Raw genomic sequence first — 19,110 nt, 5'->3', positions numbered from 1 at the left:
CCCAAGACAAACAAACAAAAGAAGAATCTCATGACAACAGTGAGGTCACATGAACATATGACATAACAGATTCAATCAAGTTTAGTGATAAAAACAATGTCTTACAGGAAGCCTTTTCCGCAGGTAAAATATCTTTTTTTTCTTAAATGTAGTAGTGTTTGACAATACCTTGTTTTCCTTTAAATTATAGTACTTTGCAGTGATAGATATATACATGTTTAGATTTTATACATGTACTTTTACCTTTGCTAGTAACTTAAGTAACAGTTCGTGCTTTATTTTGTTGAGCGCCAGAGTTGTAGCAGTTTTGATCATTTGAGTTTCAGTTCACGCTTATTATTACATTGATAAATAAAATTCAGACGTAGGCATACATTTGTGATTAAAAACTTTTTCAAGCGGATGTACTACGGATACTACGGTAGTATGTTTAGGACATGCATCTATTTTTTTTAAAGATTAAATTATTTCGCGCGCACGACATCTTATCTCGTGCTCTCGACAACTTATCTCGTGTGCAAGAAATATTATCTGGAGAGCACGACATTTTGGAATTTTAAAATTACCATGGCGCACCGGCCTTCCGCAGTCTCATTACTAAAAACGAAACCCGCTTCCAAAATGATTAAAATGGAATTGCTAAATAATAAATTATAGCCTGATATATAAAATATTAGCCGCTGTGCCATTTAGTGATTTCGCCTATCATCACCAACCCTCCTACCCAACCCCCCCGTCCACCCCCCCCCCCCCCCCCAAAAAAAAAAAGAAAAAAAAAAAAACAAAAAAAAAAAAAAACAAAGATAAAAACATTGTTTCAAGTTTGGCCTTCCGGAATAACAAAATACGATTGTATTAATCAAACCTGAGGTAAAAAGTAATGAAATTAATGAATAGTTATGATATATTTGTCTGTCGCCGACGAAATATTACTACTATATTCCCACTTACCTGACCCCCACCCCACATCCTTCAGTCCATCGGTGAGTCCAACAATGGCACGACGTGTGACTTTTAAATAGCAAAATTTTTCATGTCATATAGATACAAGGAAATATTCAGTGCGTGAGTGCATGCAAGCGTGCGTACGTCCGTCCGTCCGTCCATCTGTCTGGCTAATTTTTGTCCAGATCATAACATCGTCGTATATTTTGAAAATACTTTATGCTTTACTCAGTGAGATCGATTCTCGGGAGCAAACATAGGACCTCTATCTCTAAGGTAAACGTAACACTTAACTGAGGGGGTTAGACAAAGGTTGTGCTCACAAAATTCATCATGAGGCAAGCATGTAGCATTTTCCCAATGTGGAGCAACAAAAATTAAACAGACAGATGTTGAGAATTACGTCACACTGACACAATTTTAGTCATATAGCGGCTTTCCAGCTTTTGATGATGGAGGAGACCCGATGTTCCCGTTTGTGCATTATTCAAGGGAAGAGATAAATTGTCATGCGCAGAAGATTATATGCGCGCACGACACACAAGATAAGATGTCATGCGTGAGCAGGGAATACGCATAATATTAACTGAGAAGGTCGGAAAAAGTGCTAGTGTAACTAACAGGTCATAAATAATGAACTCATTGTCATTATATTTTGATAGGAAATGAAAATGTAATGTGCAATTTTAATGTACGTTTCAGCGCTATTGTAAGTGCACATATAGAGTAGCATTTCATTTCCAAATTTCGTACTTTTTTAAACTCCCAGTTACTGAAATTCAGAATAGGACAGCTTGTATTTGTACACGCTTAAAATGCTTTTGTTAAACATAAATCTGATAAGTATGGAAGCCCTGGAGGGCAAAAGTGAGAAGTGCAAAAGTTAGAAGTCAGAAGTGGGAAGTACGGAAATCAATTGTCCCTCTGTGGGCTTCCATAGATAAGTTATACTTTTAACTATGTGTAGCGGGCAAAAGATGGAATTTATTTGTAAAAATTGTGCAAATTTTTTTTAACATCCAAAGAAGTTAACTGCACGTACGTGTAACAGTTTGGGATCGATGCATTGCGTGGAACAACCTATATCGAATGTTTATAATCAAATGCAATAATTCTATAAGACTATATGTCTTTCATTCTTATCCTTTCCTAATTATCTTGTTCAAACTATGATGTATGTATTTAATTTGTATATGTATTACTGGGAATAAAATATGTTTCCCAACTGTTATGAAAATGAGTTAATGCAGATACTGCTTGAGTTCTTTTCATTCAATAGCCATTTTTGATTTATTCTAAAAACAAAGTTGTGATATGCAAGACATTTTTCACTTATGTTCAGTGGTTTATTTCTCCTATAAGATGATTTTTTTCCAGTAAAAAAATTTCTGAATAGAAAACAGAATAGAATTTTATTATTACCTCTACACAGGAAGAGTACGTAATATGTCACATTATACATGCATAAATACACATAACATAAAGTAATTTTTTAAAGAACAATACATAATGCAAAAATTCTTGAAGCTTGATACTTTGCTATTTCTGTCATATGCACATATAAACAAAGCGTGAGTGAAAACGTATTGTATCTGTTCATCCACATTATTCTATTGACGCAACATTAATTAGATAGAGTTTATATTTTGACGTCAAATTTTACTGACGGATATGTTTAATAAACCATTAATTAAAAAATAACTGGATGGTAAAAGTACTTAATTTTTTAATATTCTATCAAACATAAATTTATCTTGAAAATATAAAAATTTGGCAAAAAAATTTCGAGCCGTTTATCCATTAATTAGACAAGTGTGCCATTTTTTCTAAAAATCTAAAAAAATTGAGATTGTCGTTTTTCTTCATTCATTTCATAATTTTGAAAATAAAAGTGACACATACTGTCTAGCGCCGTAGACCTTTGTATATCACATATAAAGATGTAAATTTCATTGCTGTAAATAGAAAAATAAATAAATGAGAGAAAATAAACCGATTTTTATCGCTTTTTAACGTGGCGCCAAAACAGACGTGCATGGTAATGTTTGCGACGTCATAGCTAAAACGTTTCACTAGTAACCAAGAAAACAGTTACACATTAACGCCGGGGATAACTTCTACTTTAATCTGATATCAAAATCATATGCGGGTTGTAAAAAAATTACAAAGTGCTATTCCACCTTAAATTGGCATTTTCATGTTTTATGTAAGCCCGATCCTATTTTTACTTCATTGTGGACATTTACTTGACATTTTGGTAGCATTTTCAAGGAGATTTTTTTTCATATATAGAAATGTAAACAACCCTTACTACGCATGTGTTCATAGGTGGACGGATAGCTCAGTGGCCTTCCATTCCTGAGGTCGGGGGTTCGATCCCCGGCAGCTAACTCGGGAATTTTCAGAAACGCTTTTCAGTGTTTCCCACCCAACTAGAGGTGTACTCGTCAGGAACCCAGGCAATCCTTGCGTGTATCAGTGCTATACACTGGGCACGTTAAAGGTCCAATACTAAGGAAAGTGAACATTTTAATTTCTTTTAAAAGCACAGAAACTATTTCATTTTATTGGAAAATGAAAGTTGGTATGTAGAAATTCGAAATAAATTGCAGTATATGTACAATTATTTTTCTATGAAGTATGAAGAAAGTTAAAAAGACCTGGGGGGTCATTCTGTCGATTCATTAAAATTTCAACATAATACACATACATTTCTTTGAGTTCCAAAGACCTTCTGTAAATTTTGACCTGCCAATCTTCATTATTTAGTGTCTTGCAGAAGTCTATGCACTGGCTGTGAAAAAAATTGCCAACTCACTTTCCCTTAGTAATGGACCTTTAAAGAACCAGGCTGTCTATTCGCAACGAGCTAGGCTAAGTTAACCGGACAAGCCTGTATTTGATTTCTGATCTCTCTGTCGTGGGGACTTTGTCTCACTCTGTCCCTCTGGTCAGATCGCTGTGTCTGTACTAGTAGAGGATGAATTATGCGCCCTGTGTGGCTGCATTTGAACTATGTAAAGCGCCTTTGAACGTGAATTTGATCATGAAAAGGGCGCTATATAAATCTGGTATAATAATAATAATACTCACATTTTAGCTGTCAGTTTGGAAGTTATTCCATAGTGTTGACGAGCCAGACAAAAATATCTCTTATCTTAGATACATGACCCCTACTTTTCTTGCTGTTTTTTTTTTTTTTTTTTTTTTTTTTATGTACTTCTTTTTAATATGGGCCTGGCTATGTGTTACAGCTCTCAGAAGATTGTTAATTTTGTATAGAACATACAGCAAATTTATTTACTACTTCTGCCCTATGTAGATTGCGCATGCGCGAAATTTTACTTCCGATACTAAGGGACAGGCTGAGTATAAATTCATTTATATCATGAATAGTTGCAAATTATACAAAACACCATTATACAGGCAACACTATCTCTTTATTGTTACACAGAACCAAATGTGCAAATGGCCAGAGTCAAACAAGTAATCGGCTGCAAAAAAAAACAAATAGTATTGTCTCCTAATTAAACCAGCATTTGAACATAGGGTCACTTTATTATTAAGTTCTCCATTTGCTTACCCTTTGTTTCGTACAAAGTACTAGTATACACTAGCTATATGTTATGTTTTAAGTAAACAACACAAATGATACTATATAGCACTGAAAACAACGATATATGACAACATTCAGTCGCGCGAGAACTACAATACATTACAACGTGTAGTCGCGCGAGAACTACAATACATTACAACGTGTAGTCGCGTGAGAACTGCAATACATGACAATGCGGAGCCGCGTGAGAACTACAATACATGAAAATATGCAGTCTTGTGATAAAAACAAGAATAGCAAACAGTGTCTGTGTTGAATCTTGGGTTGCATGCCTTGTAGTGTGTCCTTGAAATAATATGCTCGGAGACCAGTCTACAACTTCAGCAGCTCATTGGTATAAAATCTTGAAAATGACCAGTGGCAAGACTGCATTCTAAGAGTTGAATACCGACTGTTTAAAAGCCCCGTCTATCTGCTATCACATATCGTTTTCAAATTCAACATGAGAAGAAAATTTTGGATGCACTACAAAATGTTTTCGGTAATGACGAAACATTATAATACTTAATATCGATGTGCTCATGCTAAGTACTTGTAAGCCCAACAGGAACGCCGCCATTCCGTAATTGAATGTATAGTTCGTAGAATAAGAGCACGTGTTAGACGGACAAAGTCCATACACTATTGTGAGTATACACCCCGCAACAAATGTAACAGTAACCAGGAGTGATATGACGAAGTGTACCTTCAACTGAAAACAAAAATATGAAGTTTCCTGTTAAACAACAATTTAAAAAAACTAAAGTCAAAATTAAAGATGTCAATCTACCTTTTTACTTGAAAATCATTCCCCTTGTAAGTAAGACTTAAGGATTCAAAATGTCAATTATATTGGGATGAAGTCGTGGTAATTACAGTTTTATTCACCTTCTTCGTAACATAGTATTTTCCCTTGACTTCCCTTTACGAATTAGACTATAATATGAAAAAAACTGTTGACATTTTACCTCTTAAGTGTGACATTGTCCTTTAAGCAAGGGTTTTGGGAATTCTGCTCAACTTGTAACGGGGAATATTTTTACCAAATAATATCAAAATCCCTTGAAGGATTACAGGGGTATGAACCTGACAGGGAAAAAAAACTACTGACATTTGAGCTCCAAGTGTGACCTAGACCTTCAATCTAGGCGTCTGGGTTTTGTGCATGACATGTCGTCTTATTATCGAGAACATTTATGCCAAGTAAAATGGATTGCAATGAGCATAAAACAGACCCTATTAATGCCATGTGACCTTTGACTTCGAAGTGTGATCTTGACTATAAAGCTAGGGGTCTGAAACTGTACATGAAACAAAATTATATTATGTGGAAAATGTGTGCAATGTAATATTAAAATCCATTGATGAAGACTTATTCTAACACGATCCGATTGATTTTCCTATTAAACAAAGAAGAAGGAAAGCAGTGAATTATCATACAACAAATCACTGTTCTGACATCACAGTTATTACGTCATGGCGTCAAGCGGCATATAGGCGCGCTGGAAAAGAAACCGACTGAAAACGGGCAAATATTTAATGCATGTCATCAAGGATATACTTTAAAATCTTTAATAACGTGTTAGAATCGAAATAATATATCTCATTTAGTGATTTGCTCTTGAATAAATCATTGCTTGTCGTTCAGATGCGTATTTATTATATCACTCGGGCTACGCCCTCGTGATATAATTCCTTCGCATCTGAACTCCAAGCAATGATTTATTCAACGACAAATCACTGGATGAGATATATTATTTCTTAATTCTAACACGATCCGATTCATTTTCCTATTAAACAAAGAAGGCTGGAAACAGTGAATTATTAAACAACAATTCACTGTTCTGACGTCACAACTATTACGTCATTGCGTCAAGCGGCGTAGCGGCGCGCTGGAAAAGAACCCGACTGAAAACGGGCAAATATTTAATGCATGCCGACAAGGGTGTACTTTAAAGTTCTTGATAACGTGTTAGAATCGCATGTCATCAAGGATATACTTTAAAATCTTTAATAACGTGTTAGAATCGAAATAATATATCTCATTTAGTGATTTGCTCTTGAATAAATCACTGTTTGTCGTTCAGATGCGTAGCATTATATCACTCGGGCTACGCCCTCGTGATATTATTCCTTCGCATCTGAACTCCAAACAGTGATTTATTCAGCGACAAATCACCGATGAGATATATTATTTCTTAAGTAATAGATCGGACAGGAAAAAGTCATATTGACGTTTGACATCCAAGTATGAACTCTGCACTGCACTTCGTCTCATAAATGGGAAATATCACACTCCCTTGATGATGGCAGAGTTAAGCGGGACGAGTGAGAGAACATTATCACGTGAATCCATGACGTCGAATTGTCGCAAGAAGGCTTGGATGAAAGCAGTCCAGCATGAATTTAACATAATATTTCAATGGGAATGTTAGAATGAAAATTTAAACGAATACTTCTTACGGGTTTTCGTCTGATTTGCCACGGTTTATCGTTCAGGGGCCGTATTCATAAAGCTCCTAGGGAAAAATATTCCTTAGTTATTGAGATTTGCCTTAGTTTTCTGCATTCCTGCAATTATAATTTTGTACCTGCAGGTATGACTTTATACCCGCAGGTATAAAATTTTATCTCGCCTCCTACAAGATTCTTGCATTTCTATTGGTCAACAGACGTCACATGGAGACAGGATATAAAATTAACGGTACGCCATACATTCTAACATGGCTGGATTGATTGCCAGTTAAATAATGAAGAAGGTCTGCAATAAACAACGGGTGACGCGCGGACCGATGGGAGAGCATTATGACGTCAATTATGACGACAGATTGCCGCATGACGTCCGGTTCTTTTTTAAACTACTCGGATAAATGAAGCCCGGTCTAATCTTTATCAAAATATTTCAATGAACAATAAATAAAACAATCAAAGCTTTCTTGCGGTTTGTCGTCCAATTTACCACGGTTCTTCGTTGAGATGCTTAGATATTAAACCACTCGGGTGTTCAGTTTCTGCGCAACTGAAATCAGCACCGTGATAAAGTAGACGACAAACCTCTCGAAGGCCTTGATTATTTGTTACATAAACCAAATGAAGCCTTAATTATTTGATAAATCGTAAGAATCCCAGATAAATAAATGAGAGTACATGTAGAGAAATGCTAACAAACCAGAGGCTTGACTAGGGGAACCAATTCCGCTCCACATTCGTGTTGTCCTCTGTCGTAAATTGCCACACCTATTATTGACACTATGATAATCTGAAAAAAAGAAATTACATGAAGTAATTAACATCAACAAAATATCTTTACAGACGTAAACACTATTAAGGCGGTACATATTTTTGTGTTAGCGGTAAAGTAGCCAGGTTGATAAGGTTCAGTTACAGTGGCTCTGTTACTTTTGGCCTTTGAATTATTGTCTCCAAATGCAGACATAAGCAGACATTTGTTGACTACACACATGATTCTTCGAAGTTAAAAAGTACACGTGTTCTTTATTTATTAAGCGGGAACTATTTTCAGTCACGAGGTCAATGTGAGACTGACCTTTGAACTACTGCTACTGACCGCAGGCAATTTTATCCAACAAAGTTTGAAAGCAATAGGTCGAATAGCTTTTAGTCATTGCATAGAAACCGTTTTCAATCTTGACGTCTATTTAGCCTTAACCTTAACCTTAACTTACTTATCCCCAAAACAAAAGGGGTAATTTACGGACCACAGAAAATCATCCTTTGAATTGACGACTGCAGGTCAAAGTGTTCTTTAGTTATTGGGCCAAAACTATTTTTTCATTCTCAAGCTCCATGTGATCTTGGCCTTTGATCTATAGACACCCAAAACATAGAGGATATTTGTTTGTTTTAGTATAAGATCGAAATATATTTCACCGAGTGAACACTATAATGCAATAGTTTCACGAGTGGCGCAGCCACGAGTGAAAATATAAATTATGGTGTTCACGAGTGAAATATATTTCGATCTTACACTGAAACAAACAAATTTTCTATTTATTTGATGTATTTTAACGGTTTTAACAAAATTATACCCAGTTTGTCCGCGCAACGTCACGTGCATCGCACCACGATGTCATAATGTTGTGACGTCAGGATATCTTTGTAGAGAAACTGTAAATACTAGTAGTTCTGTTACGTTTCCTGATTTCTTAAAATTACATTTTACTATGATAAAATGTATAAATTTATGATCCTGTTATTATTTCTATACATTTATATCTTTACTGAAGTATATTTTGCAAGGAATTTTCTATTATTTATAACTCATATTCTTTCGCATTCAAGTGTAGTTCCGTACCAGTGAAAAATATAATATTTTCACTGTTTGATTTCAGTATTTCACCGAAAAGCATAAAATAAAATAGGGGTCATTAACCGGCCATAGATAATGCAGGCCCGTAGCTACACTGAGACACAGGGAGGCCGGTGCCTCCCTGTTTTTCTGCCAAGATTATGAGAAACAAGGAGCTGCGTTCAATAAACGCTTGATGCCCCCAGTGGCATCCTTGTCGATAGATTTTGCACTTAAGTCCAAAACGAGGTCAAGGTCAAGGTCAAACTGAGGTCAGGTGATGTCTGAAGATGAGGAATGGTCACAGTTTACATCTGTATTAGTATCAATTCATTCTTGTAAGGGGTATTGATGCTAGACGAAACGGTCCCATTTGGTTAACCAAGAGATGGCCCATATAAAGCAACCTAAGTCCAAATGAGGTCAAGGTCAAGGTTAAACTGAGGTCAGGTGATGTTTGAAGATGAGGAAGGGTCACCGAACTGCGTGTTTTAAGTATGAAATGCGCGATTGAAACGGGTTAGTAAATTTTCCCCTTCATGACCATGGTTTTTATAGAATACCTAGGGGTAGGGTATAACATGAACAGAGACATTTTCTTTCTGATCTGGCGCCAGTGCCCAGTTCTAGCTGAGAAAGGTCGAGATTGAGCTTTAATGTAATATTAGGTCTTAAGTTATATCAGTTTTTAACTAACGATTGGCAACTTTTACAACATCTTGGTTTTAACACTGTAATTACATGTACATGTGAGAGGTAGACATAGTGTAGTATCTTACAATCTTGAACAATACATTGTATGTAATGTAGCAATGGTAAGTGTATAAGCGTGTAATTAGACTCCAAACTGCTGACCGAAAAGAGGTTTAAATTTTAAATCGGAAAATTGTTTCGCTACTCTTCGTGGTATAAAAGTAGCTAAATGCATTTCCCATTTCTACAAGACGCTGTCTTCAGGCAATCTTTTGAATTTCACATCTTCCATTAAACCATTTCATTTACAGTATGAGGCTGACATCTGTTTCCATTATTCGAACAAAGTTATCAGGTGCTTTTTATTCCTATTTTATTTCACAAATTCAATGACACTGCAACTTATGCCCATATTACCATGTAATGAGATCCAAACAACTAAAAAGGCATAAAAACTTACTTTGCGGCATTCACTACACTTTATACATTTAAAAATCATTTTTTCCACAGTATTGTATATATTGTTTCATTTAGCGTGTTTAGATTACGATGCAAGTGTAACTTAATGAGTAACATTTTTGACTGCAAAACTTGATTTAGTATTATATTTGGTAAATCGTTTGAAGATTGTTAAAATTTCCTTTCTTTACTTGCGTGTCTGAATCATGAAATGATATCTTAATATGTCAGCCTGACATAGCCTTCAGTGCTATACTTAGATTTTTAATTTTAAGTACAGTCAAACTTGCTTGAGAGACCACAACACTCAATGACTCAGATAATAATCCTACCTTGCATTCATCCATACATCTGTATGTCACAGCTTAGTGAAAAGTCATCTCAATGTAATGTTAATTTTCGTGGTAAATATTGAATAGTTTTTCTTATTTTTATATATGATATATGATATGGTTCGAATAACATTATATCTAAATTTCAGATAAATAGTCGATCTGAATTTATTTTGTTAGACTTACAACAACATTTTCTGATATTATACAATATGCATGTATCTTACAATATTCCATCATTGAGAGAAGTTATTCCCGCAATAATTATCATTGGTTGATAGGTAGGACTATCTGCAGGAGCGGCTACATGGAAATTAAAAAACATTAAACAACATGCTCAAAATTATCAGTTCAAGATTTTTTGGTCTTGCATATTATATATAAGCAACAAACATGAATTTTTAATTGCTTTTCATAATTTTAAATTTGGGTACTATGTCTATAATATGAGACCACTTGCATTAAGATATCTGAAATGCGCGCACCAACTGAAGTATGATACTGAAATATCTCACAAATACCACATAATTATAACGTCGTATCGTGTTTTTACGCTGTTGTCATATAACATACCTATTCGAAAATGAAAATTGAAGACATATTTGTCACACCCCATATACCTCCCTTCGGATATAGCTTCCCGGGGAGCTGTATTCGGCACACGTTTTCGTATATAGCTGTATACGACAAACCCGAATATGACTCCTTATACATGGAAAAATTAAAATACTATAACAGTACTGTTCGAGTAATAAAAAACATGAATATTTGGCAGAGTGTCATTTTGATATACGATTTTCCACACCACTTGGGAGACAGGTGGGGATTTATAAATTTTATTTCTCGTGGCATTAATACGTATGAGCTAGAGAGCGAGAGCGCGTAGGTACACAGTCCCGAAAACGGATATAGTTAGACCAAGAATCGCCAACCTGTACAAGAAAATAATAACTGGCCATTTAAGTTAGAATTTTGTATCTGGTCTAGCAAATATAACCTGGAGTCCAAATACATACTTGATCATACTGTGACAGACACTCATCTTCTGTAGTATGTGACAGAGTTATCAAATTTGGAACAAATGTTAATTAGGTATACCTGAAGGTTTTAGTTTATTTTGTCGGACTTGACGAAATAAGGTAGTTGCCCCAAAGTTATTTCCAAGACTGTCCAGAAATGTTGACAGGCAAATAGTGGTTGTACTAGTTATGACTCTTGCATCAGAATTAAGGCATTATGTTTGAAATATTTGACACTATCTTTTGTTGGATTTAACGTCGCACCGACACATGATAAGTCATATGGCGTTTTTCCAGCTTTAATGGTGGAGGAAGACCCCAGGTGCCCCTCCGTTCATTATTTCATCACGAGCAGGCACCTGGGTAGAACCAATGACCTTCCGTAAGCCAGCTGGATGGCTTCCTCACATAAAGAATTCAACGCCTCGAGTGAGGCTCGAACACACATCGATGAGGGGCAAGTGATTTGAAGACAGCGACCTTAACCACTTGGCCACGGAGACCCCCTTGACACTATCTGGTCTTTAAAAATGCGACATAACGAAATGTCCTAAATAAGCCACGTGGTCTATGTTGCATAAAAACCCCGAGGAGCTATAATTATACGGAACAAAGCTACAGGTGTTCCGTTTATAGCTCCAGTTTAAGCAAGGGAGCTATATACGGAGATATATACGAAAAGGTGCCCCGAATATAGCTCCCCGAGGAGCTATATCCTAAGGGAGCTATATCGGATGTGACACATATTACTAAACCTAGATTAGACACTACCGGAAAACCTGGTAATTCATACAGCTGAGGCAGACTAAAGATAATAAAAAAAACTACCGAGGCAAATGAGGCAGAAAAATGACCGAGGCAAGTGCAAGTGCCTCGGTTGCCTCAATAGTCGCTACGGCCATGCTATATAGCATAGTTTTCGCTCAACCTATGCGCCCGTTAGTTTATATTCCAGCTTACACTGTCGCTGTCAGTTGGTTCATGTTCTTGCGAAAGAAGTTTTATGTTATGCATACCTAAATAAAACGTGGCGCTTATCTGATTGAATGTTGATATATTTTCTAAATTGATTCATTTTGACATTACAACTACAACAGATTGAAGTCTTGCAATCATGAGGTTTTGTTCTTAACACGCCTTTGAACATATCATTTCTAAAAAGTCACGATTATAGATCTACGTACAGCATTTCAAAACTTTGTTATAAGAATTCTGTCAAAAATATATGGTCACTTAAAAGTTAAGAACTTATATCAGAAACACTTATTAATTGTTCGTAAGTATAGAAATTTTGTATTACGTTTCTGTATTGTATTCGTATGTGCATAAACTGTGTTGCTTCTTTTAAATTTTCGTTTCACGTCAGCCATGCTAAAAAGTTTATACATGAACATATATACATTTACTCAACTGAAGATGTAAGAACCAAGCAAACATGACCATATGCCTTTAAATTAGCGTTTTAGAGTGACAATAATCGCAAATACGTTGACTATTTCAAAACTCTTATTTTTCTGTAGATCTATATTAACTAAAATGTACGCGAATCTTTTTAACGTCATTTATTTTTTCCGAAATCGGTATCTTAAAAGTAACAAAAACATGTTTGAAATGCAGAAAAACGTACGAAATGGCACCCTCGAAAAAAAAATCCAGGGGAGCATGCCCCCGGGCCCCCTACCAAATGCCTCCCTATTTTTTTACCTCTGGCTACGGGCCTGCAATGAGTTTGATCACTGTAAGCACAGTGTTCTCCATTTATTGACCGGAAACCAAACGGTCTACTGGCCGACCGACGGATAATGAGCAAAACAACTTATCATATGTCATATGTTTTCATGACTGACAAATAAAGTTTTATAAACAAGATCTGCATATGTCCTACTTTGTATCCTACTCTTGAATTTTGCAGTTGCTATAACGTAATCATACCACATATACTTTACGTACTAGGTCATTTATTTTGCCATTTTCATAGTAATTCCTACCTTATCTAGATAATTGCAATTCATCCTAAAACTTTTTGCACCTCTACTTTCGTCCCTTAAAATAATGCTCTCTTTTTCAACACCTATAATATTTCTACAGCTGTAACTTTTTTCATTTTTACAGCAGTAACTTTTTTTACAGGTGTAGCTCATTTGCATATTTCGAACTGTTTTACAGTCGTTTGACAGCTGTAAATTGAAATCTACAGCTGTAAAATCAATGTTGTTATATAAAATCTACAGGTGTAAATTTGGAATAAGCATGACTGTTATTTTGATCAAAAATACAGGTCTTTTACAGTTGTAAAATTTCGTACAGGAATATACAGTTGAGCCCTTAGCCTGCTAAATTTCTAAAATAGACTACCATTTATTATTAGATGGGGTGTTCACTGAAAATTTACTGACTGGATTGCGAACAATGCAGATCATGATCAGCCTGCACTGGTCGCAAAGGCAGAATCACAGGTTAAGGTTAAGCAACAAGTCAAGGGAATGACAAAATCTATCTGTAAAAGGTTTGCTTTAGACAAATTATGATTGAAACCAAAATTAAAACCAAAATGACACTTTGTGTATGTGACCCGTATGTTTGTAAGTGAATACGGTACTCAAGATTCGGGCTACGGTATAGCTGCATGCACTTTTTTGTTTCACCCTGTTTGGTCTATGCCGGCATTTCTTTTAAAGAGTATTCCCAGTACAATAATCCAGAAGATACCGGTAATATGTATTCTTTGTAAAGCATGAACTGTCGCTAATGGAAAAATAATGTATATTACAGAGCTTTTAGGAGAGTATGGAAGAGTACTTCACTTTTTAATTGCTCCCATTTCCTCAACCAATTAAACCGAAATAAGAATTCAAAGAACACCATAACAGCAAAACTAATGCGTGCGCTAATAGCGTCACGAATCAATCAGATTCGTTTCCGTAATTTACAGATTCGATACTAATTTCGTAGACATTTGTTCTCAACATAAACAACTTTATTATTATAAACAGTTCTGACTATAGAACTGTCTCCGAAAGTTTGTTCCAGATATCCGGCACAACAGGAAATTTACACCTAGCCTGACCCCACCCCAAACCTTGAAAACTTATAAAATATTCCCCAATCGCCTTTTGAGTACAAAATCCTTGTTTACTGTGCAAGGTATCTTTAATATCAAAAGTCGCAATTAAGCACTATTCGCATAGAGGATATTTCCTGTTAAAGCGACAGTCGGAAGAAATAAATCAAGCACGATTCTGTTGACTTACCCCTATACTAGAGATAATAGAGGCAAGGTAGTACGGAAAGGTTCCATTTCCCTCGCCATGTATATTCATTGCTGTATATGAGGCGAAAAACAGCAGTAGAAACCCCATACCAAAATGTACTGCACTTAGAACTTTGTACTGTTCAACAGCCTTTGCCCGGATATCTGAAACGAAAACAAGACAACTTAAAAATTTACAAAGTAACCAGTGCTTTTCCAGGTTTTTTTTCTTCAATATTTGATGTAATTACTAGACTTCGCCGCTCGCTTGTACGTGATATATGACAGGGCTATATTCAGAACATGTTTTCTTGACCAAAGTCAAAACTTGAAAAAGAAATCTTTGAAAACTCATCTCCGACATGTATCATGTAATAAAACAATAACAGAATGGCTTGCGGGTCAGTAAGTGTATATGAGCCGCGCCATGAGAAAACCAACATAGTGGCTATGCATCCGCGCAGTCTGGTCAGGATCCATGCTGTTCGCTAACGGTTTCTCTAAATGCTATACAGTAGGCTTTGAAAGCGAATAGCATAGATCCTGACCAAACTGCGCGGATGCGCAGGCTGGTCTGGATCCATGCTGGTCGCAAAGCCACTATGTTGGTTTTCTCATGGTGGGGCTCATATAACTATACTCTTCTAATGATCACTAAAACACGCCAGTACTCATTTAAAATTGTCAATAAGATGACTGAATTTTATTGGAAAATATCCAATCAATTATTACTGTTACTTGACTCATTTTATACATCTTCGATCCATATTTTGTAAATATCCAATCAATTATTACTATTACTTGACTCATTTTATACATCTTCGATCCATATTTTGTAATAATGGCCGGTCGATATTTCAACGCTAAATATTTGGTGGGTTAAGACAAGAGTAGAAATAAACCATATGAGAATTTACTTCTGATACCATACGATAAATAACTTATTGAATGGCTTTGAGTGCCGGGTAATAGTCTTCACAATTTACCGACAATCCTTTTAGTTATAATATAGGCCTACTATTCATAAGAATACAGTTGATATTTTTAAGATAAAGAGTACCTGCAGAAACGTTAGTAACATTTATTTTTATTGAAGAAAACTTGAAACTCTATAGAAAAATAGTTTCCGTGTTAGCCAATTAATATCTAGATTTTTTTTTTTTTCAGAATTTAAAACTTCTCTTTCAAAATGCATATTTATTCATGATAAAGAAAAGATTCTGAAAGTTTTAAACAGAAAAAAATAACAAATTGAAATTTTTTCTGTGAACAACATTTGTCTATATACATTGCTATAATATATAGCGGGAAATAGATAAAATACTTATCTAAACAGAAGTCAAATGCATATAATTGCTCAAGTCGATATTACACTTTGAAACATATATAAAATTGTTCATACCATCGATGATATTAATTGACAGAGCAGTTGAATTAGATAGTAAAAGAAATTCATTTGTTTAATAGCCTGCGTATATATGGAAACATGATGTATGAGTATTACCCATTAAATCAAAGACACATGTTTTCCACATTTTGTGGTCTCCAGACTTCACATTTGAAAAGTAGAAAAATATCCTATTGAAATCGTTTTCTAACAATAAATTCAAAATGAATTAAGATATTTTGAAAATTGAAAAATATCACCATGGCATTAGAGATCTTCAGAATACTGTATATTGTAAATAGTGTTATGTTACAAAAAAGGCAGATCAAAATGCAATATTCAAATAAAAAGAAAATATTTACCTGTTTCTATTCTTCCCTCCATTTTTGTTTATGACGTCTTCATCCCGTAATGTTTTTCATTTCTCCAGGTTAACGAAACGACCGAACGACTGACTACATAGCCAAACGTATTCCTGTATTTTGATGATACGCTTTTTCCTTATAACGTGACGTCAGAAAACTACGACAGAACAATTGCCGCCGATTTCACGTTTTCCGTCGTCGCCAGCATTAAGCCTTTCTTGTTATGTCCAGTGTCAGGATAATGAAAAAGCAATAGTTTTAACATTTTCGAACTTTTGAACCGATAAGAGCAAAGCCGAGTTCGACTGTGCGGAAATTATATGTTTAATCTATGCCTTAAACAAACAATTTTGAGCCTTTTATAAAATATTAGTGTAAAGTAATTGAAAATAATTTGTAACTGTATCCATTCTTCTTGGTAGAAAATTCTCCAGATTAAGTCATTGTCCCTCCAAAGTAGGAAATATTTCCATTAGTGTGTTAATTCACGGCTTAAATAATGTCAACACTTATATTTCAGATAGGAAAAGGCTGATTTTAAAGCGAAATATAGTTTAGTTTTTTTTTTAAATTACGGTTCAAACGTTCCATATAAACAACATACATACGCCAATTTACTTAAGAAAACTTGGAAAACGATCTATCCTGCAGTTATTCCTATCGATTTGCTTTCCCCGATTCTGATCAATTAGGAATGTTACGTAATTGTTGTCAGACAGTTAAGAATGTCATTGTTTTATTTATATACAAGCCATTATATTACAATTAACCGCCGCTGCCGATAGCAGTGAAATTCATAATTAAACGGCCCGATCGCTATCCGTTTGTATTATATTGTAAATTGTAAATGATGAATATAGTTCCCACTTGTATTAAAAGCACTGTCAATAGAACATTGTTAAATCTTTTGACATATTGATTTGCCTCCACTTCTTCAAATACAAAACTCTATATACCAGATATATGTGCAATCTATATTTTAAAAAGGAATCTCGTTAAACAAACACATCGAGTTAATTCAAGTAAATATTATTTTAAAACGACAAGATCGAATGAATAACGGTACAGCATACGCTCTAATGATCTCAAGCTTTGACCCGCCGGACCGACATGTTATGCATAAGAATAACCAGAGGGTCAAACTGGCCCTGTATCGCCGACCTAGAGACTGCGCAACTTATTCTCCTGTATGTGATAAAAACAAGGGAAGTAACTCTGTATTACATTATTCATACTTCTCATAACTGAGAGAGAAAGAGTTGAACAATTGAAAAATAGGTAATAAAAGTTTATTTGTAGTTACAACCTATGGTGGCATATTTCTGGTTAAGGCGAAGCTACTGTGCCCAGAGTTGCCACCAGTTAGTAATTTTTTCCTTCAAATAAAATTGGATATATAGTTAAGAAAAGATTCGTGTTAGCAGTTACTGAAAAATTGGAATACTCTGGACATATTCGTCTCCAAGATAACTAGCAGTTAAGTTTCGCGTTAACACATAATTAAGGTATTGGACCCCTAATAGCAATGTTTTAAATACGGTATTTGCTACGTATATTCTTAAAGTTGACTGTGTTTTGCATTTTGTTGCAAATTTTAAACAACTTTGATCGCGCCGTTTTTTATAATTTTCTAATTTATGGTATTTCCGCAAGCACATGCAGAGACAAAGTGTAAAGTGATGGCCACTGTCTAAACCGTTTGCAGAGAATTCATTTTACCTTAATTTTAATAAAAGAAACACTTAACTATTGGTAAACAATAACAAAACACAAAAAAATAAAACGGTCAATATCATTTTTTTCTAGGGTACCTCAAGTAAACGGATTTAATGAGACAGAATTCTAACTCCAACATTGAAAATTTAAGGTCTAATCCTGCGGGTCTGTTTTGAATTTTGCTCACTTCATTCAAAAATAGTCTTAGGGCAGAAGTAAAACCTACTTACATTTCTTCCATAATATGTAATCTAAAGAGTAAAGGCAAAATAGAGAACTTTTACCGCATGTAACTCAGTACTTTTAAAGATGTCTAACTCTGCCCCCTTCTATTTCAGAGATAAATTCACTTTGAACAGCAAGAAATTGCTTATAAAATGAACAAAAATCCACTTTTGTACAATAAATCAATAATATGTCTTGGAAAAAGTAAAAACTAACTAGGAAAATAAAGGGGGGGGGAGGGGAATGGTCCCAGTGGGGCTTGAACCTACGCCCCCTGAAAAATTTCAGTCAAAGTAGGTTTATTGTAGGAATTGAATACTCTTCAAAAAGGAGGTAGTCTATTACGGGTCTAATACCTTAAGTGATTAACGCGAACGCGATTCGAGTTACCACAAAGGTAGGTAGGTAGGTAGGTATGTAGGTAGATCAATAGATCGATAGATTAAGTATACATTATGTATGACAAACACAAACAGGATAAAACATTACAATAAGAGTACATACATAAATATCACAGAACCCAATAATTTCATACATTTAGAATGAGATATTTTCATAGACAATTTAAAAAAAGCGAGTACCCATGACAAAAGTCTAAAAGGTACTTTTTACCATACCAGTAAGTACTTATACGAGTATATTTAGATCTCTGGAGTAATTTATCTGTTAGACTGTAATATATGTTATGTCAGGAAAGCCAATGCAAGTCTGCAAAACTTATTTCTAATGAGATCCAATTGTCAAGTTATGGGACAATCGGAATACTCGGACATCTTCGAACTCTTAACTAGATATGATTCTTGTTGCTGATTTTG

At 35.0% G+C, this 19,110-nt stretch overlaps 1 protein-coding gene across 1 annotated transcript; it reads right to left on the bottom strand.

Annotated features, from left to right (window-relative positions):
- Positions 1-4,122: 4,122 nt before the first annotated feature.
- On the bottom strand, positions 4,123-17,116 carry LOC123548837 (uncharacterized). The gene is made up of 4 exons (XM_045336415.2): positions 16,352-17,116; positions 14,604-14,767; positions 7,710-7,799; positions 4,123-5,252 (listed from the first exon to the last, which is right to left on the bottom strand). The coding sequence occupies exons 1-4, from the start codon at positions 16,371-16,373 to the stop codon at positions 4,980-4,982; spliced, it is 549 nt and encodes a 182-aa protein (XP_045192350.2). The 5' UTR covers positions 16,374-17,116; the 3' UTR covers positions 4,123-4,979.
- Between the last annotated feature and the right edge of the window lie 1,994 nt (positions 17,117-19,110).

Source organism: Mercenaria mercenaria, chromosome 6 (genome assembly GCF_021730395.1).
Source record: "Mercenaria mercenaria strain notata chromosome 6, MADL_Memer_1, whole genome shotgun sequence".
In the NCBI taxonomy this organism is placed as follows: Eukaryota; Metazoa; Mollusca; class Bivalvia; order Venerida; family Veneridae; genus Mercenaria; species Mercenaria mercenaria.
Note: the sequence above shows the minus strand (reverse complement) of the source record. Positions and strands in the feature narration are given on the sequence as shown.

Excerpts from the sequence above, each read along its gene's own strand:
- LOC123548837 (XM_045336415.2), bottom strand. The coding sequence starts at position 16,373 with ATGGAGGGAAGAATAGAAACAG. Across the intron at positions 14,768-16,351 it reads GGAGGGAAGAATAGAAACAG|ATATCCGGGCAAAGGCTGTT; the intron begins GTAAATATTTTC and ends TTTTCGTTTCAG. Across the intron at positions 5,253-7,709 it reads TTCCCCTAGTCAAGCCTCTG|TTGAAGGTACACTTCGTCAT; the intron begins GTTTGTTAGCAT and ends TTTTGTTTTCAG.